The sequence below is a fragment of the Engraulis encrasicolus genome, chromosome 16, assembly GCF_034702125.1.
Source record: "Engraulis encrasicolus isolate BLACKSEA-1 chromosome 16, IST_EnEncr_1.0, whole genome shotgun sequence".
Classification (NCBI taxonomy): Eukaryota; Metazoa; Chordata; class Actinopteri; order Clupeiformes; family Engraulidae; genus Engraulis; species Engraulis encrasicolus.
Window position 1 is genome coordinate 31,105,753 of NC_085872.1, and position 24,867 is coordinate 31,130,619.

The 24,867-nt window shown below is 39.0% G+C and overlaps 2 protein-coding genes across 2 annotated transcripts; both read right to left on the reverse strand.

Annotated features, from left to right (window-relative positions):
* Positions 1 to 7,087: 7,087 nt before the first annotated feature.
* LOC134466495 (uncharacterized) lies at positions 7,088 to 10,693 on the reverse strand. The gene is made up of 5 exons (XM_063220392.1): positions 10,647 to 10,693; positions 9,619 to 9,789; positions 9,357 to 9,507; positions 8,882 to 9,009; positions 7,088 to 7,436 (listed from the first exon to the last, which is right to left on the reverse strand). Exons 2-5 carry the CDS (start codon positions 9,763 to 9,765, stop codon positions 7,101 to 7,103), a joined length of 762 nt encoding a protein of 253 aa, XP_063076462.1. The 5' UTR covers positions 9,766 to 9,789; positions 10,647 to 10,693; the 3' UTR covers positions 7,088 to 7,100.
* Positions 10,341 to 14,757, reverse strand: LOC134466064 (uncharacterized). The gene is made up of 7 exons (XM_063219961.1): positions 14,719 to 14,757; positions 13,128 to 13,394; positions 12,655 to 12,702; positions 11,940 to 12,121; positions 11,689 to 11,782; positions 10,697 to 10,826; positions 10,341 to 10,351 (listed from the first exon to the last, which is right to left on the reverse strand). Exons 1-7 carry the CDS (start codon positions 14,755 to 14,757, stop codon positions 10,341 to 10,343), a joined length of 771 nt encoding a protein of 256 aa, XP_063076031.1.
* Positions 14,758 to 24,867: the final 10,110 nt, after the last annotated feature.

Consider the following 24,867-nt stretch of genomic DNA (forward strand, 5'->3'; position numbering starts at 1 on the left):
ACGCTGTTGATGTTCTGACGTTTGATAAGAAGTTACTTGAACCCACAAGTCTGCTGGGTTTCTGAGGAATTGCCTCAGGACTGTAAGATACATACTTGACACACCTTTTGAGTTCTGCAGAAGTTGCAAATTGTCAGGTGCCAGGGAAAGTCAGACAAGAGAGAAAGTCTCTCTCTCTCTCTCACACACACACACACACACACACACACACACACACACACACACACACACACACACACACACACACACACACACCTATTTACAGAGGTAAAAGTAGGAAGAACAAGTTATTCTTGCTACTTCGTCTTTCCGTATTTGCTCTCAAAATATGATTCCACTACATCCTTTTCCTGAGACCAACTGGAAATGGCTGGAAATTTTAACCCATGATATACCTCCCTGGTGTGTGTGTGTGTGTGTGTGTGTGTGTGTGTGTGTGTGTGTGTGTGTGTGTGTGTGTGTGTTTCTCTGAGCATGTGTGTGAGTGAATATTGAGTAAGTATCCAATCAGTGTTCTGAAGCCACCTCAGAGCTTTGCTGATTGATGTACAGTATAGTCACTCTCAGAAGACGGAGAAACATATCAGAAATTCCCACAAATTCCCACGGGAGTGGCATGACTACACCTTGATTATCTGGAAGTCGTACCAGCCCAGGGGTGCACTTCTCGAAGCAATAGCTGGTTACTACCTAAGCTGTTTGCAATGCAGTTTCACATTGGCAACTACCCAAGTTACTAACTGGCTAGCCACCAATCTTTTGAGAAACGCACCCCAGATTTCCATACAGTACATGTCCAGAACACACCCAACACACATGTTGCCCCACCCACCCAGCGAAACCCCCTTGTTGTTTTTCTTTCTTTCCTTCACGCTGTGATGTGTCTGTGTTGATTTCCATTCATCCAGGTAATGTTAACCAATTTCTCCCTCTCCAACACTATTTCTTTGAAAGTCTTATCACTATTTTTTGAGTTTGGGGGAAAACAAGCAAGAAAAAAAATAACAAAGCAACTAACAATGTTAAAGTCATTATCTTGTAAGTGGAGGCAAGAATCAAAGGACTTGTAAGAACCCAAAATGTAATGACTGCCCATAACGTAATAACTGCCCATAACGTAATAATTTGGGCGTAATAAAACCCATAACGTAATAACTTGCCCATAACGTAATAAAAAATCCTTACCCATAACGTAATAACGTTCTGCCCATAACGTAATAAGTTATTACGTTATGGGCAGGTTATTACATTATAGGCCTTACTCTAAAAAAAAGCGTTGATAATGTAATAACGATGCCCATAACGTAATAACTGCCAGTAATGTAATCATTTGGGCCCATTTGAAACATAAAAAAGCCAATAGCGTCAAATAGCCACAATGGTAAATGTGTAGCCAAGTGTTTTAAGTTAACATTAGCTAAGGTTGGTTGACAGGTATTGCTAACCATGCTAATAATACTAAATTGTTAACTATCTAAATTTTATTCAGTAGATAAAATGTAACTAGAAGCACTCAGAGAGCGCAGACTTCTGCCAAGGATGCTGCTTGATACATTTGACCATGTTACACCCTAAATCTTTCTGCCTTGTTTTAGTGCTGTTCTCGCAATTCAATTTCTGTATGCAGTAGCTCAGAGTAGATGGTTTATGCTAAATATGCTAGCACTCAGCAAACATGGCATTTTTAGCATTTTCTGTGGGAATGCAGTCTCGTTATAACTTGGGAAATTCCATGCTGCCTTGTCCAATCGTTCCAATGTGAAAGACCTCATGGAAACCTTATACTTATGTGCAGTTTGTACCATTGTACCAAATTAAATGAACATCTGAACATCAAATATTATCTTATTGTGATGCATTGTAAAATACATTTTACAATTTATTTGATTTATGTTTTTATTTTATTATTTATTTGAAATAGGCCTATATTTATATCCCCGAAACGCGGAGCGTCGGGGATGTAATGGTTTTGCGTGCGCCGCGTCCGCCGCCGCGTCCGCGTCCGCCGCCGCGTCCGCCGCCGCGTAAGGTCTTTCGTGTTAACGCGATAACTTTTGAGCGGATGTTTGGATTTGTCCCAGATTTTTTGGGTGAATGCTCTAGGGCAGGTTCATGAACTGATTCGAGTTTGGAGGTCAACACTTTCAAGATGGCTGAATTCAAGATGGCCGAATTTTTGTTTGGCCCATAACTTCTGACTGGGTGGATGGATTTCTCCCAGATTTGGTGTGTTACTGCTCTAGGGTGGGTTCATGAACTTATTCGAGTTTGGAGGCCAACACTTTCAAGATGGCTGAATTCAAGATGGACGGATTTTTGTTTGGCTCATAACTTCTGACCAGTCGGATGGATTTCTCCCAGATTTGGTGTGTTAATGCTCTAGGGTAGGTTCATGAACTTATTCGAGTTTGGAGGCCAACACTTTCAAGATGGCTGAATTCAAGATGGCCAAATTTTTGTTTGGCTCATAACTTCTGACCAGTCGGATGGATTTGTCCCAGATTTGGTGTGTTAATGCTCTAGGGTAGGTTCATGAACTGATTTGAGTTTGGAGGTCAACAGTTTCAAAATGGCGGAATTTTTATTTGGCCCATAACTTCTGACTGGGTGGATTGATTTGCCCGGTACTACCTTATTTTAACAGTTCACCATTTCAGTGAATCTACCATATTATTTAGGTACAGTGTAACAATATTTAATACCATGTAATACTAGTGTAATACCAGTGTAACAATATGCAATACCAGGTACAGTGTAATAACCAATGTACAATATTTAATACCATGTAATACTAGTGTAATACCAGTGTAACAATATACAATACCATGTAATACCACTTACACAAAAATACATGATGTAGTACAAAATTGGTACATGGTGTTACACTGGTATTACATGGTATTAAATATTGTTACAATGGTTATTACACTGTACCTAATGTGGTATATTCACTGTAATAGTGAACCATTAAAACAGTGTTACCATTTGCCCCATTTTTTGCTTCATTTTCACAATAGTCATTTGGTTTTAAGCCTATGCACGTCATTGATCTATGTATAGATATTAAATATATTTCTTTAAAATTTTGTATTTATCATGTACGTTTATGAAAAGGTGGACGGGAGTGGTAGGAATGATGGGGGACTGGAAGCGTTGCGTTTCGGGGATATACCTTAAGCAGTCGAAGGCGACTGCACAGGCAGTCTAGTTTACATTTGAGATTGAAGTGGATTAAGAGAATAGATTCATTAGAATAGAGGGGGCTGTTTTCCAGCAGGGGCCATTTTACTATTTTGCTTGAAAATAAAAATAGAACACACTGAAAAGAGTCCTCACAGGAAGCACAAGAGTCCTCATAGGAAGCACAAGTCCCTTTTCAGTTTTTGTGGGTATATCAAACAGTTCGGTCCGGTTCGACGTATTCAGACCTAAAGGTCTTGGCCTTAGCTGAAGCTACCTCCTTGTCTGATGGTGATTCTGCCTATGTCTCTGATGTTGATCCTGCCCCTGTCCCTGATGGTGACCCTGCCTCTGTCCCTGATGGTAACCCTGCCTCTGCCCCTGATGGTGACCCTGCCTCTGTTCCTGATGGTGACCCTGCCTCTACTCCGGATGTTGATCCTGCCTCTGTTCCTGATGGTGACCCTGCCTCTGTCCCTGATGGTTACCCTGTCTCTGTCTCTGATGTTGATGATGCCTCTGCCCCTGGTGCTGAAAAACCCATGTGTCATGGAGCTCCCTATTAACCTTCAGAGGTTTTACAGAAAAGTATTGGTTTTGTCCTTGAACAAGATATGGCCATGCTTGGGGCATTTAAAGTGATGGTTCAGAGTAGTTTTCTGCCATGGTGCTGAAGCTGCCTACACCCTTAAAACAGATGTGTTAAAAATAACACATCATGTGTTGTTTTTTAACACATCTGTGTGTCTAGTTAAGGACAACACATTTTGTGTTAATTTGAACCCAACACATACAGTGTGTTAGATATTTAAACACAAAATGTGTTAAAGCCAACACAAATTGCGTTGCCCTTAAAGACACACAGATGTGTTAGAAAACAACACTCGATGTGTTATTAACACTTAACACTAAATTATGTTAAAAACCAACACCAAAATGTGTTGTCCTTAAAGACACACAAATGAGTTACTTAACAGCACATTGAAGTGTTAATACTTTTTTTCTAAAATAGAAATCATATGCTTAAAATGCTCTAAAAATAAGAGATACATGGACTGAATTTCCGTTAAGTGACTTTTATTAACAATTAAAAAAAAAAAAAACAGGACTAACCAGCAGAGGATCATGCAGGAACATCAGGCATCACCATCATAAATTGCATGAGCACTACAGGCAAGACTGGTAAAACAACACCTTAGGCTTAAACAGATGCCACAAGCAAATAAACAATTAATTAATCAATCAATTTGTATCTTGGATTTACAAACATTTTTACAATTTCATTGCAAAAAAAAAAAACCAGGACTAACCAGCAGAGGATCATGCAGGAACATCAGGCATCACCATCATAAATTGCATGACCACTACAGGCAAGACTGGTAAAACATCACATCAGGCTTAAACAGAGGCCACAAGCAAATAAACAATTAATTAATCAATTTGTATCTTGGATTTACAAACATATTTTGACCAGAGGAAAGTATGTCTAGAGGCCTTGTGTCTGATAAGCCTTTAACATCTTCCATTTTATACTCATTGCTCCTTTGCACAACATATGAAAACAGATGATAATCAAAGTATACAACAGTTAGAATTCTTAAAAAACAGAGCACCTCTTCCTTTTCAGAATTCAGAACAATGTGCACTATCTCTCCAAATACACACTCTCCCCTTAGATCATAGTTTAGAACAAGAACGGAACCTGTTCTGTATGTATGGCCAAGATAAAAGACAGAGTGAGCCACATGTATTGTGCTGCAAGTACTGACATCATGGCCAAGTGCATTTAGATTTTGTATTAACAAATCACATTTTTTCAACGATCCAACCATGACAGCAAAGGAATTTGACACAGTCATTTTTTTGATCAGGGGATTGCCAAATTTCCAGTTGTACATGCTCTGTACCTGCATTTTATAAGCTAATGTCTTAGAAATATTTATAAAATTACATACAACATGGGCATGTCTTTTCAGCGGGCCATGCTTGCTCTCGAATCTCATACACCACAATTTTAAAAGTGGGCCAAACTTTATCATAATACGCCAATAGTGAGTCATAAAGTGATGTTTCGGGGTGAGTGGTCTGTTTGGATAAAGAGTCTTGAACAAATCATGGTGATCAATAACCAACTGTTTTAAAAAGACACAAAGCCCAACACTGACAACTGGAGAAAATACAATACTGCATATTTCTCTGAGGAGAAGAAACAATTTCCAATATTGATCATCTTCACTTACAAAATCCCCAATCAGAAAAGGTAAAGAGAGCAAGAGACACCACATCTGACTGGCTGTTTGCCTTATGGGATTATCTGATTTCAAGTTAAGAACGACACTTGGTTTATTTTTTTCATTTGAAACTCCATAGTCAAAACTTTGTAAACGGTCATTGAACTGATCCAAAGTGAATAATTTTTCTTCATGAATGTAACGTTTTAACAGCAATTTTACCTCAACTAAAGCCACACCCTCCAAAATGTCGTGCATAACATCGACACAAATATTGTCCGTGACATGGAAGTAGTTTAGAGAGTTTAAACAGGAGGATGTTTTTATTCCTGTCAAACTTGGATTATTTTGCAAAACATGCTCTTTATAATTGATTTTGTCACGAAACTCCTGGTGATCATCGTCAAACACACACTGGGCAGTTTGTCTATCAGTTAGACAAAAATGGCAAAATCTATTAGCTGAAAAGCTCTCTAAAAACCCACCAAGTGAATGGCAAGCCAGATTATCAGCAGTCAAAAGGCAGATAGTACCATGAAGCACGGACAACTGACCCTGAATTTCAACCTCTATCCCATCCGTTTCAAGTCTTCGAATGTCATCTAAAAAAGGTGCAAATATTTTGTCAAAGCCATAGACTTCCCGGTCAATAGAATTAAATAGTAGACAGAGGTGGATGTTTGCAAGGGAGGAGTTAAATTCCACAGGCAGGTTTCTTAAGCAAAAGTAAACCGCTCCCATTTTGTGGATTTTTGTTTTTGACCCCAAGGGATTGGTCGTTTCCAAGTCATCGAAATACATTTGGATTTGCAGTGCATTGGGATACCTTCTGTACAATGGATGATTTGCAAAATGTGTGCCGTCACAATAATCTCGCATTTTACCATCATGACTTTTTGTCGATTGCTGATAGAGTTTCTGCATTGTTTCATTTCCAAAGAGGAACTTTATGGTATCAATAATTGAAATGTATTGGAAAGTGTCTGCAGCCAGTACTTGAGAAAATTTTCCCTGCTTTCTTGCAGTGTCGCCTCTGTGTCCTAAGAATATTTCTGTGGGCTTGACAAGGGAGTGTTTTTCTGAAAAATATTTACACATTTTAAAGGGTGTATCGACTTCCGAAAACATATCACGAGCATTTTCAAAATCTTGCATTAACGATTGTACATCATCATTTGGTATGGAGTAGCTGTTAATCACAGATGCAGTTTTGTCTTTTAAAGAGTCCAATGTCTTATCCAGTAGTTCCTTGGTGCATGTAATGCTTTTCTGTACATCAGTCCATGTGGTATTTGATGAGGAGTACATTTTAGCAACAAATGACGCAGCACACTCACGGTGGTCGAAAAATTGAAGATCCCTGGGAGTGTCCAAATCAGCGCTCAAATTACTTTCAGAAGTGTCTATAGCATGACTGCAAGATGGCACAGAATTATCTTCCAACAAACCACATACCGGTAGATCAAGATGTTCAAGATGTTGTGGGTTTGCATCTGGATTGTGTTCCCTGTTGAGATGTCTGGCATATGAATTAAAATTATGATACGTTCTCTGACAATGGTTTTGACTACATATAATTGTATAGTCATGTGCGTCTGAAACGGCATGAACTTGCCTAAGGTGTCTTATTAGTGTCCTTACACTGTTTGAAATGGGCTTTTTGCACTTGGGACACGTGTACATATTAGTCTACTCTAGTGCATGGATCTTGGTAATCAACTCCAAAACTTTTGATCTTTTTGGTGCTGAGGTGGGTAAGTCATAAACATGCTCAAGAAAAGAATACACAGCGCTAAGTTGGACAGGATATGCTACATTACAAACCCACAACATTTTGAACAACTTATCCAGGGCACATGTCAGTCCTTCATCCTGTAAAGGGATGGCAACCTTGTCGTGCTTTGCCACAATAATATATTGTGCTGCTGCTGAGCATGGATTTCCCAGACACACGAGCTTTGGTTGCTGTACTTCTGCTTGTCCTGCCGTTTGTTCCTGGTAGAGGCTGGGTATGCTTGTTCCAGTCTGGGAAAAGAAAAAATATTTCAACTGTTAGTTTGGAAATAAAATTAAGTATTTTAACATGTAAATGTAGTGGACCCCCCATTTTTGTCTTTTTGTTACTCCCTTATTATTCCCTGATTCTCATTCTCTGTCTTTTTGTTGTCCTGTCAGAAGTTGTTTTGCTTTAATCGTGCTGTTGCACGTTTTCGCCACTAGATGGCATCATAGGACCAGCCTATGAGTTGAGTAGCCAGTGACTAGGTCACGCGAGAAGAACGTAACTGAGAAGTGACAGTTATGTTATGATCCTGAAGGCAGCGGTTAAGCTGTCAGTTGTATGTTTTGTCCTGAGGAAGTTATGTAAATAAATCGCAGGAAACCCATCGAAACTCAACACACACTTGAGGACATTCATTCATTTAAGTGTGCAACATAAACAGCCATTTATTCTGACACATCCATCAATACTCATACTGGTTTTGTCCTGACAACTACTGTGCACAGTTATTGACAGTGGAGTAAATTTTGGGCGCCCTTAGGAAAAATCGTTATATCAGAGTATATCTTCTTGAGCTTTTGAAGCAGCAACCTGATCTAAACCATAGGGAAAGATAAACCTTTGAGTGAATAGGTGAACCAGACATGAGTTTCCGTGGATTTAAACTATAATAGACATGTACATAGGAACACTTTTTGCAGCTATTACAACTTCAACTCTTTTGTGAAGGCTCTCCATGTGGTTGGGGAGAGTCTTCATAGGAATTTTGACCATTTTTCCAAATGCTCATTAGTGAGGTCAAAACACTGATGTTGGTTGAGGGGGACTGGTTCTTAATCCCTGCTCTAATTTATCCCAAAAGGTGTTTTGCCATGTTCAGGAAAGGACTGTGGAGGCCAGTCAAGTTAATTCATACCAGACTCTCTCATTCATTTCTTTATGGGTCTTATTTAGTGCACTGGCGCAGTCATGTTGAAAGAGGAAGCGGGCCATTCCAAACTGTTCCCACCAGGTTTCATCTTTGAATGCTTCAGGATACCTTGTGGGAACAGTTTAGAATGGACCTCTTCATCTTCCAACATGACTGTGCACCAGTGCACAAGGAACGGTCCATAAAGACATGGATAGCAGAGTCTGGTGTGAATTAACTTGACTGGCCTACACAGAGTCCTTACCTGAACATGGCAAAACACCTTTGGGATGAATAAGAGCGGGGATTAAGAACCAGTCCTCCTCAACCAACATCAGTGTTTTGACCTCACCAATGCACATTTAGAAAAATAGTCAAAATTCCTAAAAACACACTCCCCAACTTTGTGGACTGCATTCAAAGAAGAGTTGAAGTTGTAATAGCTGCAAAAAGTGGATGGACATCGTATTGAACCCTATGGGTTAAGAATGGGATGGCCCTACAGTTCATATGTGTGTCAAGGCAAAACGTACAACCCTGAGTTTGTCATCAGTTTACCTGTTTCACCTCCAGGATGTATGACAAGGCTGATTTCACGCTGCACTTGGACCATCCTTTGTTCCTCCCAGTTGCAGTTGGAGGTAGAAAACTGGTGAGTGACTTCAGCGCTCTAAAACAACGTGACTCTGAAGAGAAAGCCAAGACAATCAGCAGACATAAAGTTAATACCTCCATCTTTGATAAAGTTGTCCCCCAAACCAGTTTAACCCATCGCAGAGATGGGTTTACTTGGAATGTAGGAGGCTAGAGTAAAACCACATGACCACTTCGTAACAAGATAAGAGTCTCAACTCTTAATATAGACGTCTCTGGTGGGAATGCGCGAAATTGCACAATTTGATATACCATGTTCATGAGAATCTAGGAATAACCTTAGGGATACCATATGGGGTTTAAAAAGGTGGTAAAAGCCTACTGGCCATCCAATATAAATGACAGATTGACATTCTATCAGGAGACTAACTGAACTTACCATCACTCTCCTCACCAGCTGACAGAGGATCAGGATCATTTTCATTTTCCAGTCTGGCCACTTTCAGGAGCTTTGGAACGATATGTCCTTCCCATTTCCGAAGTAATTGATTTTCCTTGCCAGGAAACATTCTTGCGAACTCTGCATCAAACTGAGGAGTAGCAAATAATATTAGCTCCTGTTCAAATACTGATTAGGTTTTCCAAGGCCATGGCCGTAACTATTGCAACAATAACTATGATACAATTTGCTGAAAACTTACCAAATATGGCAGGTCTACAAAGCGAGGGTACTGATGAAAAATCTCCTCTACTGTTGGCGACTGAGTTGTGATCCAGCACCTTCGGTTGTTGAAAGTTTTCTCCATGCCCATTTTGATGGATGCAAGGTTCTCGGGAGATGGTCTCATCCTTTTGGTGGCCGTTATCCAATCCTGTGTACCCAGGTGAAAAAGTGGTTCAATTTAGTACAATGAAAGCATGACTTAAGTATACTTAGCATGTTAAAAGTGCACTCATGCTTTTTGTGCGAAGAAAAAGTATGTTTACAATATGCTTATTTAAAGTGTACTTAAAATTAGATGTAATTAAGTTGCTCTCATAGAAAGTACACTTAGCAAACCATACTTCAAGTAGACTTCGAAGATGTTTACTGTATGTTCTGATATATATAGGCTCGCACTTCCCATGATATCATGGTGGGAGGTAAGTTGGATCTACTTGTTCAAACAAAGAATAGAGGGTCACCAATAGTGATCAATTTCAAGTGATACTACTGTGACGTGTGGCTGTGTGTAATGTACAAGCTCTGAGGACCAGCATGGATTGTAGTATTACATTTATATTATTTCATGTACTTGGGAGTGTACTGTAAATATACTTCCAAGCATACCTGTTATATATTTACAATACTTAATATCATATACTTTTTACAGACTTAAAATGTTCCAATGTAGGTCCAAAGAAGCATGAAGTTAATATACTTTTATGGAACTTCTAGTAATAATAAAATGTTATAGAAGTGTACTCAAGCACACTCTTAATGCCATATGAATGCATGAAAAGTGTGTTTGGAGCATACTTTCAAAAGTATGCTTGTAGTGCACTTAAAGTTGTCCAAAAGCGGTGCCAATTTAGCATCCTCAGTGTGCTGCAAGTGTGCTGAAGTACTGCTTTAGTAGTGCTTCAGCGCACTAATAGTGCAATGAAGCGCACTTTAAATCGCTGAAAATAGTACACTTTGTACTAAGTACGGTAAAAAAAGTACACTTTAAGTATATGGGTTTTTCACCTGGGTAGATTCGTCTTCTTCCCCTTCTGCAATTACTTGTAGTGTTATACCTCCCGCAAAGCCATCACTGGACCGTCTACGTTTACGATAGCGTCTCTGGTCATCCTGAAGGCTTCTCCGCAGGTTCCGCAGTTTCATCTCAATGAACCCACAGTGTGACACTGGATCATAGAAGTGCTCCTGGAACATAACAAAAAAAATACATGTTAAAGAAGAAGTAGAGTAGCAGAGTAGAGTAACTAATGATCCCGGAAAGGAAATTAAGGTGTTCCTAGTAGCATTGACAAATATACATACTGTCCACAAGGACACCAAGACACTAGACACAGACAGGATAACATGGGTTAAGATTAACAAAAGTTGAGAGCAAAGAGTATTAGATAGCAACCATTAGGTGGAACACATGCTTAGGTTCTGTCCCCGTTCTTCTGTAACTGAAGAGTAGTGGACAGTGCACTCTGGAGCTAACAGCTATTACCGTAGGAACAGACCAGCAGTGTCAAAGGCGTGGAAAGCGGAGGAAGTAATTGACTTTGAATGGGAGACAAGCGGCAGAGGCGGCAAGCGCTGCAAACGCGTTTCAATGTTTCAGGCGTCAGAGCCGTCAAAAGGCAAGGTTGAATTTAACCGAAAAATATGTACTTTTTGGGTTGCATTTGGTGTTTTATGCCATGTAAATTACATGGCGTGTCTTAAATATCCAAATAGCCATAAATGTTCTTGTGTTTAGGGTCAATTAACATATGTACTCCTTAAAAAAATGCTGCCTGCCTTAAGTGTACCATTAGGTCTACTGCACACCCCTCAGGTAAAAAGAGAAGAAAAAAAAAATCTTAAGACCTCAAACCGCACTACATACAGAACAGCAACACCTTTGTGACATCCCTACTGTTTAGAAAAGGAACATTATTTTTGGTTAACAACTTATCAGATTATTTAGTGCCTTTAGTTGACTAAATGTATAATGACAATTGCAGTATACAAGAAAATATAACTCCAAAAGTTACATTACATCTACTAAAAAACATCTGAGAACACTTACAAATCCTTCGTTCTCTTGTATCTTGATCATGAGTGATGGGAAGACTGCAATCATGCTTTTGGCCAGCATCACCTTGTCAGCACTGGATGGGTAGCTAATCAAAACGAAAGATTGTAATGAAGAGTACATCAGATATGTTTTGACACTGACAGTATGCGTGACATACAAATAGAGCACATCAATGCAAAAGAAAAGAACACATTTTGGAGCACATGCACTTGAATGATGAAGATGATGCGAAATGAACTCACAATCCCCGTTGCTCAACGAGATTGCTGACACCTATTCTTACAAGGCGTTTTCGGGATGTCAGAGAGAGTGTTCCAGATGCTTCATATTCAGCAAGTACAGCTGGGGCTTTGCTGTTGATAAGTGCCAACAAACCAGTTGCATCAAACCTGGGCGCACTATCAGGTTGTCCTTGAGACCCGTTCTGTGAGAACAGATGAAGCACATAATGCAGGGCAATTAAATTAGGATTTCATTCTGGCCACATTTTGAAACCAAGAACTTAGGTGGGGCTGCACATGTTCAGTCAGACATAACAGTGCATACTGTATGTCACAAAAATGAATATACCCCTCACCTTTCCACAGAAGTATCTCTTTTCATAAGACAATAATTTTCTTTGGACACAATGAAATAAAACCTGTGAACATGGCATGTAACCACTTCAATTTGTGTTCACTCAACAGTAATTCAAAACAGCAATACAAGTTTCACACAGGTAACTTTTTTTTGTATCAAAAGGACATTTCTTTGAAGTTGACATATGAGAATTATACTAAAAATCAGCAGAAATGTGAGGGGAACACAGGCTCTATTAATACACATGTACACCAAAGGGCTGACCTAAAAATAAATTAAGAAAAACAGTTATTGTGATCCGACTTTCTGCCCTCATATCCCCCAGCCCTACATTATACCATTGTATCAATCTGTAATGGAAAAAGAGTCTGCAAATACCTCCAATGGCCCACTTCGGCGATCATCACCTGCATTCAATGGTTCAGCCTTTGAAAGAAAAATGTACACCACTTTAAAATGAATGTAACATTCATCACTGTGCAAAACTGCTATTTAATTTTGACGTGTTCTTTTTTCTGGTTTGATAAGTGATACTATTGAACCCATTCACTTCCAGTGACTATGCTAAGCTATGCTACTCATTTCTGAGTACTGAAAGTACTGAACACACCAAGAGGAAAATGGTATGCACATTCATGTGCAACACATGGAAAACAAAAAAGGGTGGACTGTTCCTTTAAGACTGAGTTTTGCCAGTAATAGTCACACAATCAAAATAAGGTAGAAGACATTCAATATAGTTCCATGACTCACACAAAAAGTAAGTAATGAAAGTGCAAAATGCTTAATTCCATACCATTACATCCAACAAAGAAAAGAGTGACACTAGATATTTTATGAGCAAAGAGTACCTCATTTTGGTCAGCCTCCTTCAAGATGATTTGGTATCTATCCAGGTGCTTCATGGCCTCATCATCACCATCATCATCAATGTAATCGTTGAATTCTGCATTGTATTTTAACAGCCGGTGGAATGCACTGTCTCTTTGTTGGGATAGGGTTTGTTCTATGAGATCAGCTGTCCCAGTCACATTGATAACTCTTTTTGACACCTCTTTGTCATTTCTGATTACTGACACAAGAACTTTGTTGCGGGAGGGTTGGTTGTCTTGTGTGTTCTATTGGAAAAAGGAAAGCAATTAGAACATTTTAACATCCATCACAACCTACAGACAATAGATACACTCTATTGACTGAGTGGCACCCTTGGCTACCCCTGCAGCTACCCTTTATCTTGTTCTGTGTTTATGACGATACATGCATTGAAAATAGCATGGCTGTAAAAGTATCAAGAATTCGCCTTTTATGCCAAGAAAACCATAGGAAATCTAAGCATGCCAAATGACGTTTTGAAAGCAAAGCCGGTCTCTGCGGGTAACTGCTGCTTGTGGCTTGAAAAGGAGACGTCTCCGTCATGCCAGAGCACGGTAAAGTGACGGCACCAAGCTAAAGTCTAACTAACACAGCCCTGTGTGTGAACCGTCAGCCAGACGCTGTGCCTGCAGCAGCTTCAATCCATGTCATTCACATCATACTTTACACGAGCAAGCACATGAAACGCGTTAGTTCTACCACAGAACAAACGGCAGTATAGTATAGCTTTACTAGCAGCTCAGTGTTCCCTTCTGCACTTTGCGTCGCGTCAGGCAGGCTCCTCTGCTTATCAGCAGCAGCGCTAGTGCTTCAGTTACATAACCACATGAGACAGGTTATCTGACCAGGTAGTGTCGTGAACCTTTCCACTACCGGTATCTACACTCGGCTCTAACATTGCAACCTCAGACACTATTAGTTTGCCACAACGCTATTCAATAAGACCTTAATTTTGTTGAAAACGTAATAAATGGCTGGGTGTCCAACTTCGTGGATATGTTAACGGCATGAAATATAGTATAACGAACGATTAAAACACTAAGCACCAACAGCTCGACTTGGTGTCGGTAATTGTAAACGGTTGCAAATGAGAAAAAAACTGAATAAGAGCAGTTTTGTCGTCCCAATCAGTCTAAGCTAATACTGAGGGAAAGCACCTGTATGCATGAGCAGTCTCTCAAAATGGAAGGTTGAACTCCGGTAACGGCGCCAACAGCTATTTTTAGCTACATGGCATAAATGTATTCGCCGATTTTAATGCTCATTTTTTTGACGAGCGGCGACCATTTTTGTTGGCAATGATCATTTTTTTACGTCGTGTTCCATCATATTACTGTAGTTAGGCTAAATATATAAATATATGATCAAATTAGACGTCTGGCTTTGCCAACTAACTTTTAGCTAACGTTAACGTTAACGTTACATTACCTCAGGAGGAAGATAGCCTACATTTGATAGGAATACTATTAAAGTCTCAGTTAAATTACTGGTTTATCTTTATTTCAGGTTTACTGTGACACTCCACATCTTGATTAAGCATATTAATATGATACATTAATGATTACTTACCGAGGGGTCGTAAGACATCCCAACCGACGTAGACTCCATTGTCCTCCTTTGTCGAATGTGGCGGTAACGGTAATAGAAGCTTGCACCCAATGCACCGGAGCAAAGAGGGGGTCGAGCATACCCGGAAGTTGACGGTTAATGGATTATCTAAAAATCTTTGTTAATGAATTGTTTTATTTACACATTTTGAAATAATAATTATTATCGTAATAAAAAAATGTCGTTACAGACGGTTAATGTAAGAAATTGTTTTGGTTAATATCCACCAAATCTACCGTCAAATTTTGTGAGGGGCGCCCCCTCCTGTTCAAAGCAGCTATGCGGATTAGCATAACAGCAAGGGACAAGGATGACTGGTCTTTTTTCCCACTCAATATTTGCACTTTTTGTTCCAATGCATGGTTAGATGTAGGCCTATGTAGTCGCCTCTCATATGACAAACTGTTGTTTTGTTTTGGTATTGTTTGACATGTAGCGTACTAGACCTATTATTGTCACATTTAGTCAAAGAAAGCTCCATTTTTAAAAAAAATCCCGCCCAGAATAAAATAACACACAGTTATGTTAACTTTTCCTGTACACAAAATGTGTTGAGAGTTTGAGCTTCTTCACACATGTTGTGTTGATTTCAACACAACATGTGTTAAGTATGTGACGACACATCTTTTGTGTTATTTTTTAACACATTTATTCTGAGAGTGCTCCTTGTCTGATGGTGACTCAGTCTATGTCCCTGATGTTGATCCTGCCTCTGCCCCTGATGGCAAAGCTTTAGCAGGACAGAATCTATTCAGCTTGAGTTGATAATAATAAACTCCAGCACTATTTCCAAACTTCCAAATGCTTAGTTTGGTGAATAGAGACCATATTTGTACTACTGTAGAAGTTTGGTGTCATGACATGTTAATTTTCTGAGGTAGGTTTGGAGATGTATGTGAATGCCCAATAGCACTTAAGCCAAGCTATTCGGAATAGCCATACAATAACTCGGTAACTCTGCTAATGTTCGCCCAAGCCAGAAAACACTTTGGGTGGACTACTGGATGGATGTCACGGTTCAAATGGCATTAGGGTGAATCTACTCTGAACCATCCCTTTAGTGTCACACCTGATCCGCCAGCTGTGCACCATGTTTAATCAAAAAAAAAAATGAGATGCTCTAGTGGAGAGCCTACTTGAAGGCGACTGTGGAGGTGACATATCATAAGCATCATGAAGCTGTACAAGGATGCTGGACGCAGCAGCCTTCTCAGCACACGACTGAAAGGCTTATTATTCGAGAACAGCCAATGGATGAAAGCGTGGATACTTCTTAGTCATGTAGGCTACGGAATTTACAAGATCAAGGACATTTACTGGAAAAAGTGACGTCAGTATTACAGTATGTGGATGTTATTCTACCTTATGTTTATGTTGAGAATGCATATTTTGTTTGTTTACATGTTTTACATTTAAAAGTTTGAGTCAGAACAAAGCAAGATCACAGCACACTCCAACACTTCAGCCATGATATTTATGGAAAGTAATGCCAATTTTATGTTGAACTCATTTTACCTAATGTTTATGTTGAGGATGCTACAGTATGTGTGTGTGTTTTACATTTCAATATGATGAAAAGTATTCTGGTAAAATAGAATTTTATACAGAATAACAGTCTGTCATTTTAATTAAGATTATTTTTTGTATAACAAACAAAAGACATTTAATTTCACTATTTGTGTAGTTCATGTATGAAATTTGCAGTTCAAATGTTTGCATTAAAGGAATTGAAATTTTGAATACTGTAGGCTATGTATTTGTCATTATTATAATAGCTAAAAACTTCGTAGTTAGACAATTGGATTGAACACATAGGAAATGCAGAGGATAAGGATAGATTGCATTCTCACAGAAAATGCTGGAAGCGGGCTAGCCTTTTGGGGCAGAGATGAAACAAAGTACTATTGAGAAAACAAAGCTAAAATAAATGTTGGAAAAAAAATCCATCCACCCAGTCAAAAGTTATGGGCCAAACAATTCAGCCATCTTGGATTCAGCCATCTTGAAAGTGTTGCAGCTCTGCGTTTTGGGGATATACTAAATGACATACATGGTATTTTAAGTTGGCTAAGGAACACTGCATATGATATAATTTTGAATATTAACATTGGTCCGAGTGGGATTCGAACTCACAACCTCCATATCTGTAATCCAGGACCTTTGCCATTGATACTAAATCACATACATGGTATTTGAAGTTGGCTAAGGAACACTGCATATATAATTTTGAAAATCAACATGGGTTCGAGTGGGATTCGAACTCCCAACCTCCATATCTCTAATCCAGCACCTTTGTCATTGATACTAAATTACATACATGGTATTTTTTAAATTGGATAAGGAACACTGCATATGATATAATTTTGAAAATCAACATGAGTCCGAGTGGGATTCAAGCTCCCAACCTCCATATTGCAGGACTATTACCATTGGGCCAAGCAGCTGCCTATGAAAAGCATTACAGCAAGACAATATTACATTGCATTGAAGAGCTGAACAATAGACTTCTAGAACTACAGAGCAGTTGCTCGTTAAGAATAGAATGTTGAGAGAAAGTGACAGTTGAGATGGAACCCTATATTGGCTGCACCTGTTCTGATTGACTGAATGGCAGTTAGTATGGTGCTCTAAGGCAGAGGGCAGAATCAGAAACAGTTTTTTTGTCTTTAGCTTGATGTTGCTAAAAAAACTAAAAGGAATTGGCACATGTCCTGCTTACAGATCGGAGTCATACGTGTGATCTCTCTAACAGTCTCTGAATAAAGTTTATAGAATAAACGGTTCAGTCACAAATAGACCTCTTGTGGGACATGCGCTGACCTCTTGAAAAAGGCACCTCAAGCCTCAATGGGCAAAACCAATGTAAAAGCCCTGTCGTTTTTACACACCTGCCATTTAAAAAGTAATGGGAGTTGGGAGATAAAACTTTGACAATTTGGAGACATCCCATAGAGCTCGCTAACAATGCGTCAACTAAACTTCTAGGTGAAAGTGTTGATGTTTTATGAACGAAAAAGCCTCCTACACTCTTTAGAGTGGCGGAACCTTGGCTCAAGAAGGCTCTACCATTGTTTTCAATGGGGACCCAAACTTGCACAAAATCGCCAAAAAGCGGAAAAACGACAAGAGACACGGACACGCTATAGCAGAACAAATGATCTCCAAGCTGAGCCGGTCGTTTTAGTGTTTGAACGGTGTCTCTATCTGGAAAGGCCTAGGAGGAGATCCATTTTCTGCACAAGAGAATAAAGCAAGCAAGCAAGCATAAACTTTACTTAGAGATTACTAGAATCTGGCCTTGCTCTGAAAGCCCGCTTAAATATCCAGTCACTGTTATTTGCTGCAACAATAGAGGTCAGACGAAATATGAACAGTACAATAGTAAAGTGCATTGCAAATACTGAAGTCATCTGTGCGTTACTGGCAGTTATTACGTTATGGGCATCGTTATTACATTATCAAAGCTTTTTTTTTAGTGTAAGGCCTATAACGTAATAACATGCCCATAACGTAATAACGTAATAACTTATTACATTATGGGCAGAACGTTATTACGTTATGGGTAAGGAATTTTTATTACGTTATGGGCAAGTTATTACGTTATGGGTTTTATTACGCCCAAATTATTACGTTATGGGCAGTTATTACGTTATGGGCAGTTATTACGCTTTGGGTTCTTACAGGACTGTTAACAAATGATTGGTCCCTGTAATTTCACAAATAGGCTTATCATTCATTCCCAACAGTTGGACATGGTATGCCACAATGGGTTTTTTTTTAGATTTAGCACAGCATGGACACTTTATAATTTGGTGTGTGTGTGTGCGTGTGTGCGTGTGCGTGTGCGTGTGTGTGTGTGTGTGTGTGTGTGTGTGTGTGTGTGTGTGTGTGTGTGTGTGTGTGTGAGTGTGAGTGAGAGAGGGGGGGTAAGACTGAGCTATACATTGTTGATATGTGTGTAAGTATGTTTGTAATGTCTAGTGTATTATGTCCTCTGTATGTTTGTTTGTATGTATGTATGTATGTATGTATGTATGTATGTATGTATGTATGTATGTATGTATGTATGTATGTATGTATGTATGTATGTATGTATGTATGTATGTATGTACTGTATGTATGTGCACTACCAGTCAAAAGTTTGGGGTCACCACACTATCCTCCCACAATGCTTCTTTCTGACAGTTAAGCTTATTCCTTTTCAATTTCAGGTATAAAATCAGTGTATAGAGTTATTGTTCTTTGAAATGAATGCATGCAACAAATAAGCAATTTGATATTGGAAAAAGTAACTGTTTAGTGGATTTACTTGTATAGACAATGCATAGAATAGACCAAAATGTATCACTAACTTTTGACTAATCAAAGTGTACCTTTACTAAGGTAGTGTCTAGTCTGGGGTACTAATCAAAGTGTAGACTCCTTTGGTATTAATAATAGCCAGTTGCGGTTCTACAGATTCATTCCCGGGATGAGATGAGGTCCAGAATTGCCCATGAGCTCTATGAGCCCCATGCATGCAAAAGTTGATGTCTGCTCTTGTCAATCCATACAATGCCGGATGATATACACATCATTTGAAAGAGGAGAGTCTACACTTTCCAACGATGTATGGCACTGGCTTGCACACTAAACCATCGCTGAGACAATGGATTGTGCATTCATAAGCAGGTTCATTCTGATGGCTAGAAAATCATGCAGCTACTTTGACTTGAATTTGTGGACGAGGTGGCAACCCAACAAATGTCATACACCTACCATTGGAAAGGGCAGACACTGAGCTTTCCAATAGTTCCATGTATTCTCTGATGAACCAAAACATGTCTGTAGAAAAATGGACTAGATAAATAAATGTAATGTAATAAATGGGTGAAAAAGCTTGGTTAGATTTCACTCTTCTGTCCAGTTTAACCAATTTTATGGGTAATCAAACCTTTTTTCACCTATGGCTGTTCAGTACTTTCCATTATTCCATTTCAAGCTATTTAAAATATGTTTGTGACTTGAGTTGCACACAAATAACTGGAAAAATGAAGGTGACCCCAAACTTTTGAACGGTAGTGTATGTATACTACTGGACACCTTAATTTCTCCCTCTACTCTACTCTACAACTATTTAGCCTTTACCTTTCTACTGACACATTGTTTATAAGGTGCCATTCACAAGGTTGTTCTGTTTTATTCTGTGCTGCATTCATCAGTGTTCACAGCAAATAGTTGTGATTGTGTAGTAAGGGGATAAGGATCTCACTTTTCCTTCTTTTATCTGGCAAGGCAGACTTTACCTGTAAGTAACAAATGAAATATTTGGGACATATAATTACTGACCAAATGTGTGACGATGGTGACATCTACTGTGTAGGCAACGGCGCATGTTGTTTGCACAAGCTAACATGATGACAAGAAATGTTCCACTGGTGCTCTGATAGTGTCAAAATGAGCCTGTTCAAGGCATAGTACATGCACCTCCACACAAGTAGAACATTAGACTAGAGGTGACCCCGTCCCCTTTTTCACGGCAATCCAAGCAGGCATTACCTGGAAGTAGACCTGTGCAATGTAAATGAATGAAGAAGGGGCTCACCTCTGTCAATTACGAGAGCAGAGGTTCCCAATCTTTACCATGACAAGTCCCTCATATACTGATATCCTATTCCAGCCAAGCCCCCCCTTACATGAATTGTGCCATAGGCTACTATTCTTTCTGTGCACCCCCTTTCACAGCTATAGTGTGGTCTTGTGTGGCAGTGTCCCACCAGAATATAAAATAATGATGATAATAGTAAAATGTTCAATTATCAAGTTTGTAATTATCACCTTTATCACCTCCCAAAGTCCCCCCAGGGGTCCGCTGCAGGCGCTACTTTGAAAACTACTGGCCTAGGGGTCAACATGCATTGTTAACCCTGTGAAACCTGAACCATGAAAGCAATGAGAGAAAATTCTATTTTTTTGGAATTTGCTTCAATATTGGTCCCTTATAAGAAATGTAAAAAAAAAAATTCAAAATTTTGTTAAGGTCACTGAGATATTTGATGCATCATATATGATGCATCAGGCTTTAAAGGGAATGAAAATTCCAATTTCATGACCATTGAAAAATGACTTTTAATGCATTTACAACTTTTTTTTAATTTAAAAAAGTTGTCAGACAATTTAATTTGAGGATTATCTTTAAATATTTAGTGAGATCCTGCCATTTTTTAAAGCCTATCCTTGTTTTAGCAGGACCATATTTTACATTTCCCACAGCCTGGTTGGGTAATTTTTTAAAATCTATGTAAAAACATAGCTGATCGAATGCTCAACAACCTATTTATGAGTGTAATATAGATCATTATTCATTTTAGATGTGTAATTTGAATATATGGGTCCATTACTACAATTGGACCATTTCTCCATTCACTTCAATGCATTTTTTACGAGATCATAATTTCAACATTTTGCATTGCATTTTCAAAATTGCAAGTAAAACCTGTTTCTTAAGGCAATATCTTTGTCTTGAAGTAAAACAACTTGTGTGTTTTGTTAAACGATCGTCGTCACAGACATCATATATGAAGACTAGATACGTCATCGCGTATTTCAAGCACGTCCGCACAGGTCGGCCATATTAGAGCAGCCTAAACTCTCCACAGACCCTCCGTTACACCTGAAGTAAACTGAAGAGTTGAAACGTTGGGATACTTAAAATGTATTCTGTTGCTTCGCTGAAATGTTGACACGTGTTTATAAATGGTAGGGCTCCTTAAAACTTAAGTGTAGACTGGGGTAAAACGCCCAGGAGAGTAATAGACCTATGCTTCCCACTTAACCTATTTGTCCAAACATTTAGATAGACCTACAGCAAATACACATTTTAACCATTGCTGTGCATTACGTTGACGGCATGGATATATTCATTGCACCAAGACGACAGAGATGATGTACTGGAAGAGAGATGTACAGCGCAACAAGTTCATTCTATCTGGATGGCTTTAGCGTCACGACTCATTTTGAACACAAGGTGGAGCTGTCGAAACCAAAGCATATACTACAAGTGAACGTTTATTTGTTATTTTACTGAAAATATAAAAGATTACGTTGTGCATTTGTTTATGGGATCTATTTAATTACATGAATGAGCCTACTGAACTATATTATACATTATTTTAGACCTATGCACGTAATAATATAATGTAATATAATATAATAATATTGTGAATATTCATCACTATGCAGTATGAACATATACTTTCGTTTGGAATTTTTTATACTGTATAAAAAAACAACCCTTTCGAAAATCGATATAAATTTGAGGGAATTATGGCCATCTGAAGAGTATACAACACCCAAAACTCACTGCAACTGGTTGAGCCAGAAGGCTGCTTTAACATGGCCGCCATGCGCGGACGTTCGGCTTGCATGACGGGAACGCGGACGACGCATCTAGTCTTCATATATGATGTCTGTGATCGTCGTGGTATGCTTTGTAAGTTTCCCTATGGAGCAAATGCATTGATGGCTGACTTCCTGCCACCGCCGGATGGTGCTTATATGTCTCATCAGTTTTAGCACGATCTCTCTGCAACACGGTGTAAAACAAAGAAAATGGAATCTTGTACAAGAACGACAACTAGCTGGTGTGGCCAGGAGTGGCACTGCAGCTATGTTATCGCAGCCAAGTAAATAATGAATGGGTGCCAATGGGGCTGTACGCTTCTCTTAGAACTATCTGCCCGTGTGATTTTTTTCCCTGGAAACAATGAAGTCGCGTTCGATAGATATGAGTAAGTGAAAGCATTTGCCGACACGTTTGCATCTTGTCAAGTGTTAGATTCGTGAAAATGACCCTTATTTCAACTATAGCAATGACATAACACGTGACAATCGACTTTACGGCATACGCCATTTGTTTTGTAGTTTTAAGTCTGACTTCAGATGTCGATGTGTTTAAAGTTATGTTAGGATTGTTGCGGACACATGTTATTTATTGCATTTAAGGTGGTGGAAAAGCGGCATGTGTACATGGGGTAAAGGAAATGACTGCGCTCATCCTTAAGAATTTGGGCACCTTCAATTAACATGTTGGGGGTTGAGGTGTGTGACCGTAGATGTCTTTGCTAGGAGGATCAGTCAGAGTACGTCTCTCGTCAGCTCTGGTCGTGAATAGTCGCAGAGATTCCTCAGCCAGCAGGTATTAGCCGAATGCTAGCGTGTTGCAGGACAAAACTAACACGTCTTTGGGAGAACAAAGCCATGTCAGGAACCTTTAACTTCACTTCTAATACAACTTCCATGATAAGGTACAGAATGTGCACACATCTTTACAAACCAGAGAACAGAATCGTCACAAATCCCTGCTGAGCCATTTAGCCCAATAGGCTCCCATTCATCTTTTACTTGGCTGCGTGCGCCAACGGGGCTATAATGGGAGCCAATGAGAGACGGCTATCTCATAGCTTAGACAATTTCTGTGTAAAAATATAAACTCTTCCTTGGTTAATTGCACAAAGCAAGTGTTCAAATTAAAGGATGTCGAGTTATATTTCGGAAATTTGTACACAAACCTTATGCAATTTGACGAAATCTCAGCGTCGGTCAGGGAAACCGCTTCTACCCCATTTTCCTGTTTTTCGCCGAGCTGTGGTCAACTTGTTGTCGACCGCTGCTCTCTTGTGGCGGTTTCCGTGTACTGCAGGACGTTTGGAAATGACACGCAGGATGTTTTCCAGATCGATTTTTTTGTGCGTCAGCGTGGAGAGGGCTTTGAATTTGATGAGACATATATGATGCATCCGGCGCGATAGGGTTAAGAAACTTAGTGTAGGGGCGGGTGTATGAATGGTCATGTGATATAAGTCACAGCTTCTTCCTGTTACCCATATGCCTGATGAAGATCCAGGGTGATCAAAAAGTTGCTTTTTAAATAATAAAGTTTATTTTTTTGACCTTATCAGAAGTGTGCAGACCTAACTTTTTCAACCCCAAGAAACTTAGTGTATTCATTTATCTGCAGATTGGATGGTTCATGTAATCAAATTATTATGCTGATGTCAAATCCTGCTCTTAGTGTGCTGCGCTGGCGGTCACTCATGTGGAAACACTGGTACAAGTGTCTTTCATAAGTGTGTTTCTGTTTGTGTGTGTATTGTGTTATTCTTTTTTATTTATGTATTACTTTTTATAACATTGTATAATTGTGTGTTTTCATAGAACCAAATCAGCCAGCAATCAGCTTTGGCTACATTTTACATGGGAGTGCCCTCTATCTGTGAAACTGCTAAAATGCACTTCTCAGTGTAATTTCATGGAGGTCAACCAGTAGTTTTTACAGCTTTTGCCATGAAATTCTAGTGCCAAGAGAGAAACATGTTTAGAAACATGTGTGGTTAAAAATCATTAGTAAACCAATGAATGTGATACCTTTACCTAGGCCTATAAATCTACACATATAGAGGGGAAAAGTGGTTAGCAAAAGAAATGTATTTGATTTTGTTCAGATTACATCAATCCAACACATTATGAAATTTGGGGCGCCATCTTTATAGCATGGGCCAGCCGTTTATAATTAATAGCTCATTCACATTCAATTTCAATGGTTTTACGTTGCGGTGTATGGAATGTATACACTATAAGTCAAAAGTCTGGGGTCACCACACCAAGATACGATTTAGCTTATTCCATTTCAAAATCAGTTTATTGTGTCATTGTTCTCATAAATGAATGCAAACAACAAATAATCAATTTGTTTTTGGAAAAAAAATAACTGTGTACTGACAATACACATAGACAATACATTGATATAAAATACATTTCGCATGATTCACAGCTATGCACAGAATAAACCAAATACAGTATCCTTAACTTTTGACCAATCAAAGTGTAGATAACTTTGGCATGAATAAAAAAACATTGTAGTTATAGTCTGATTCACTCCGTGTTGTCCAGAATATCCTGCCACCCCTGAATGAGCTCTATGAGCCCCATGCAAAACAGGATGCTCTTGCCAATTCATACATGGCTATATATGTTATATCATTATAGAGGACAATTAAAGCTTTCCAAGGATGTATGCCACTTGGACAATGGATTGCGAATTCATAACAGTTCCCATTAGGATCATTCTGA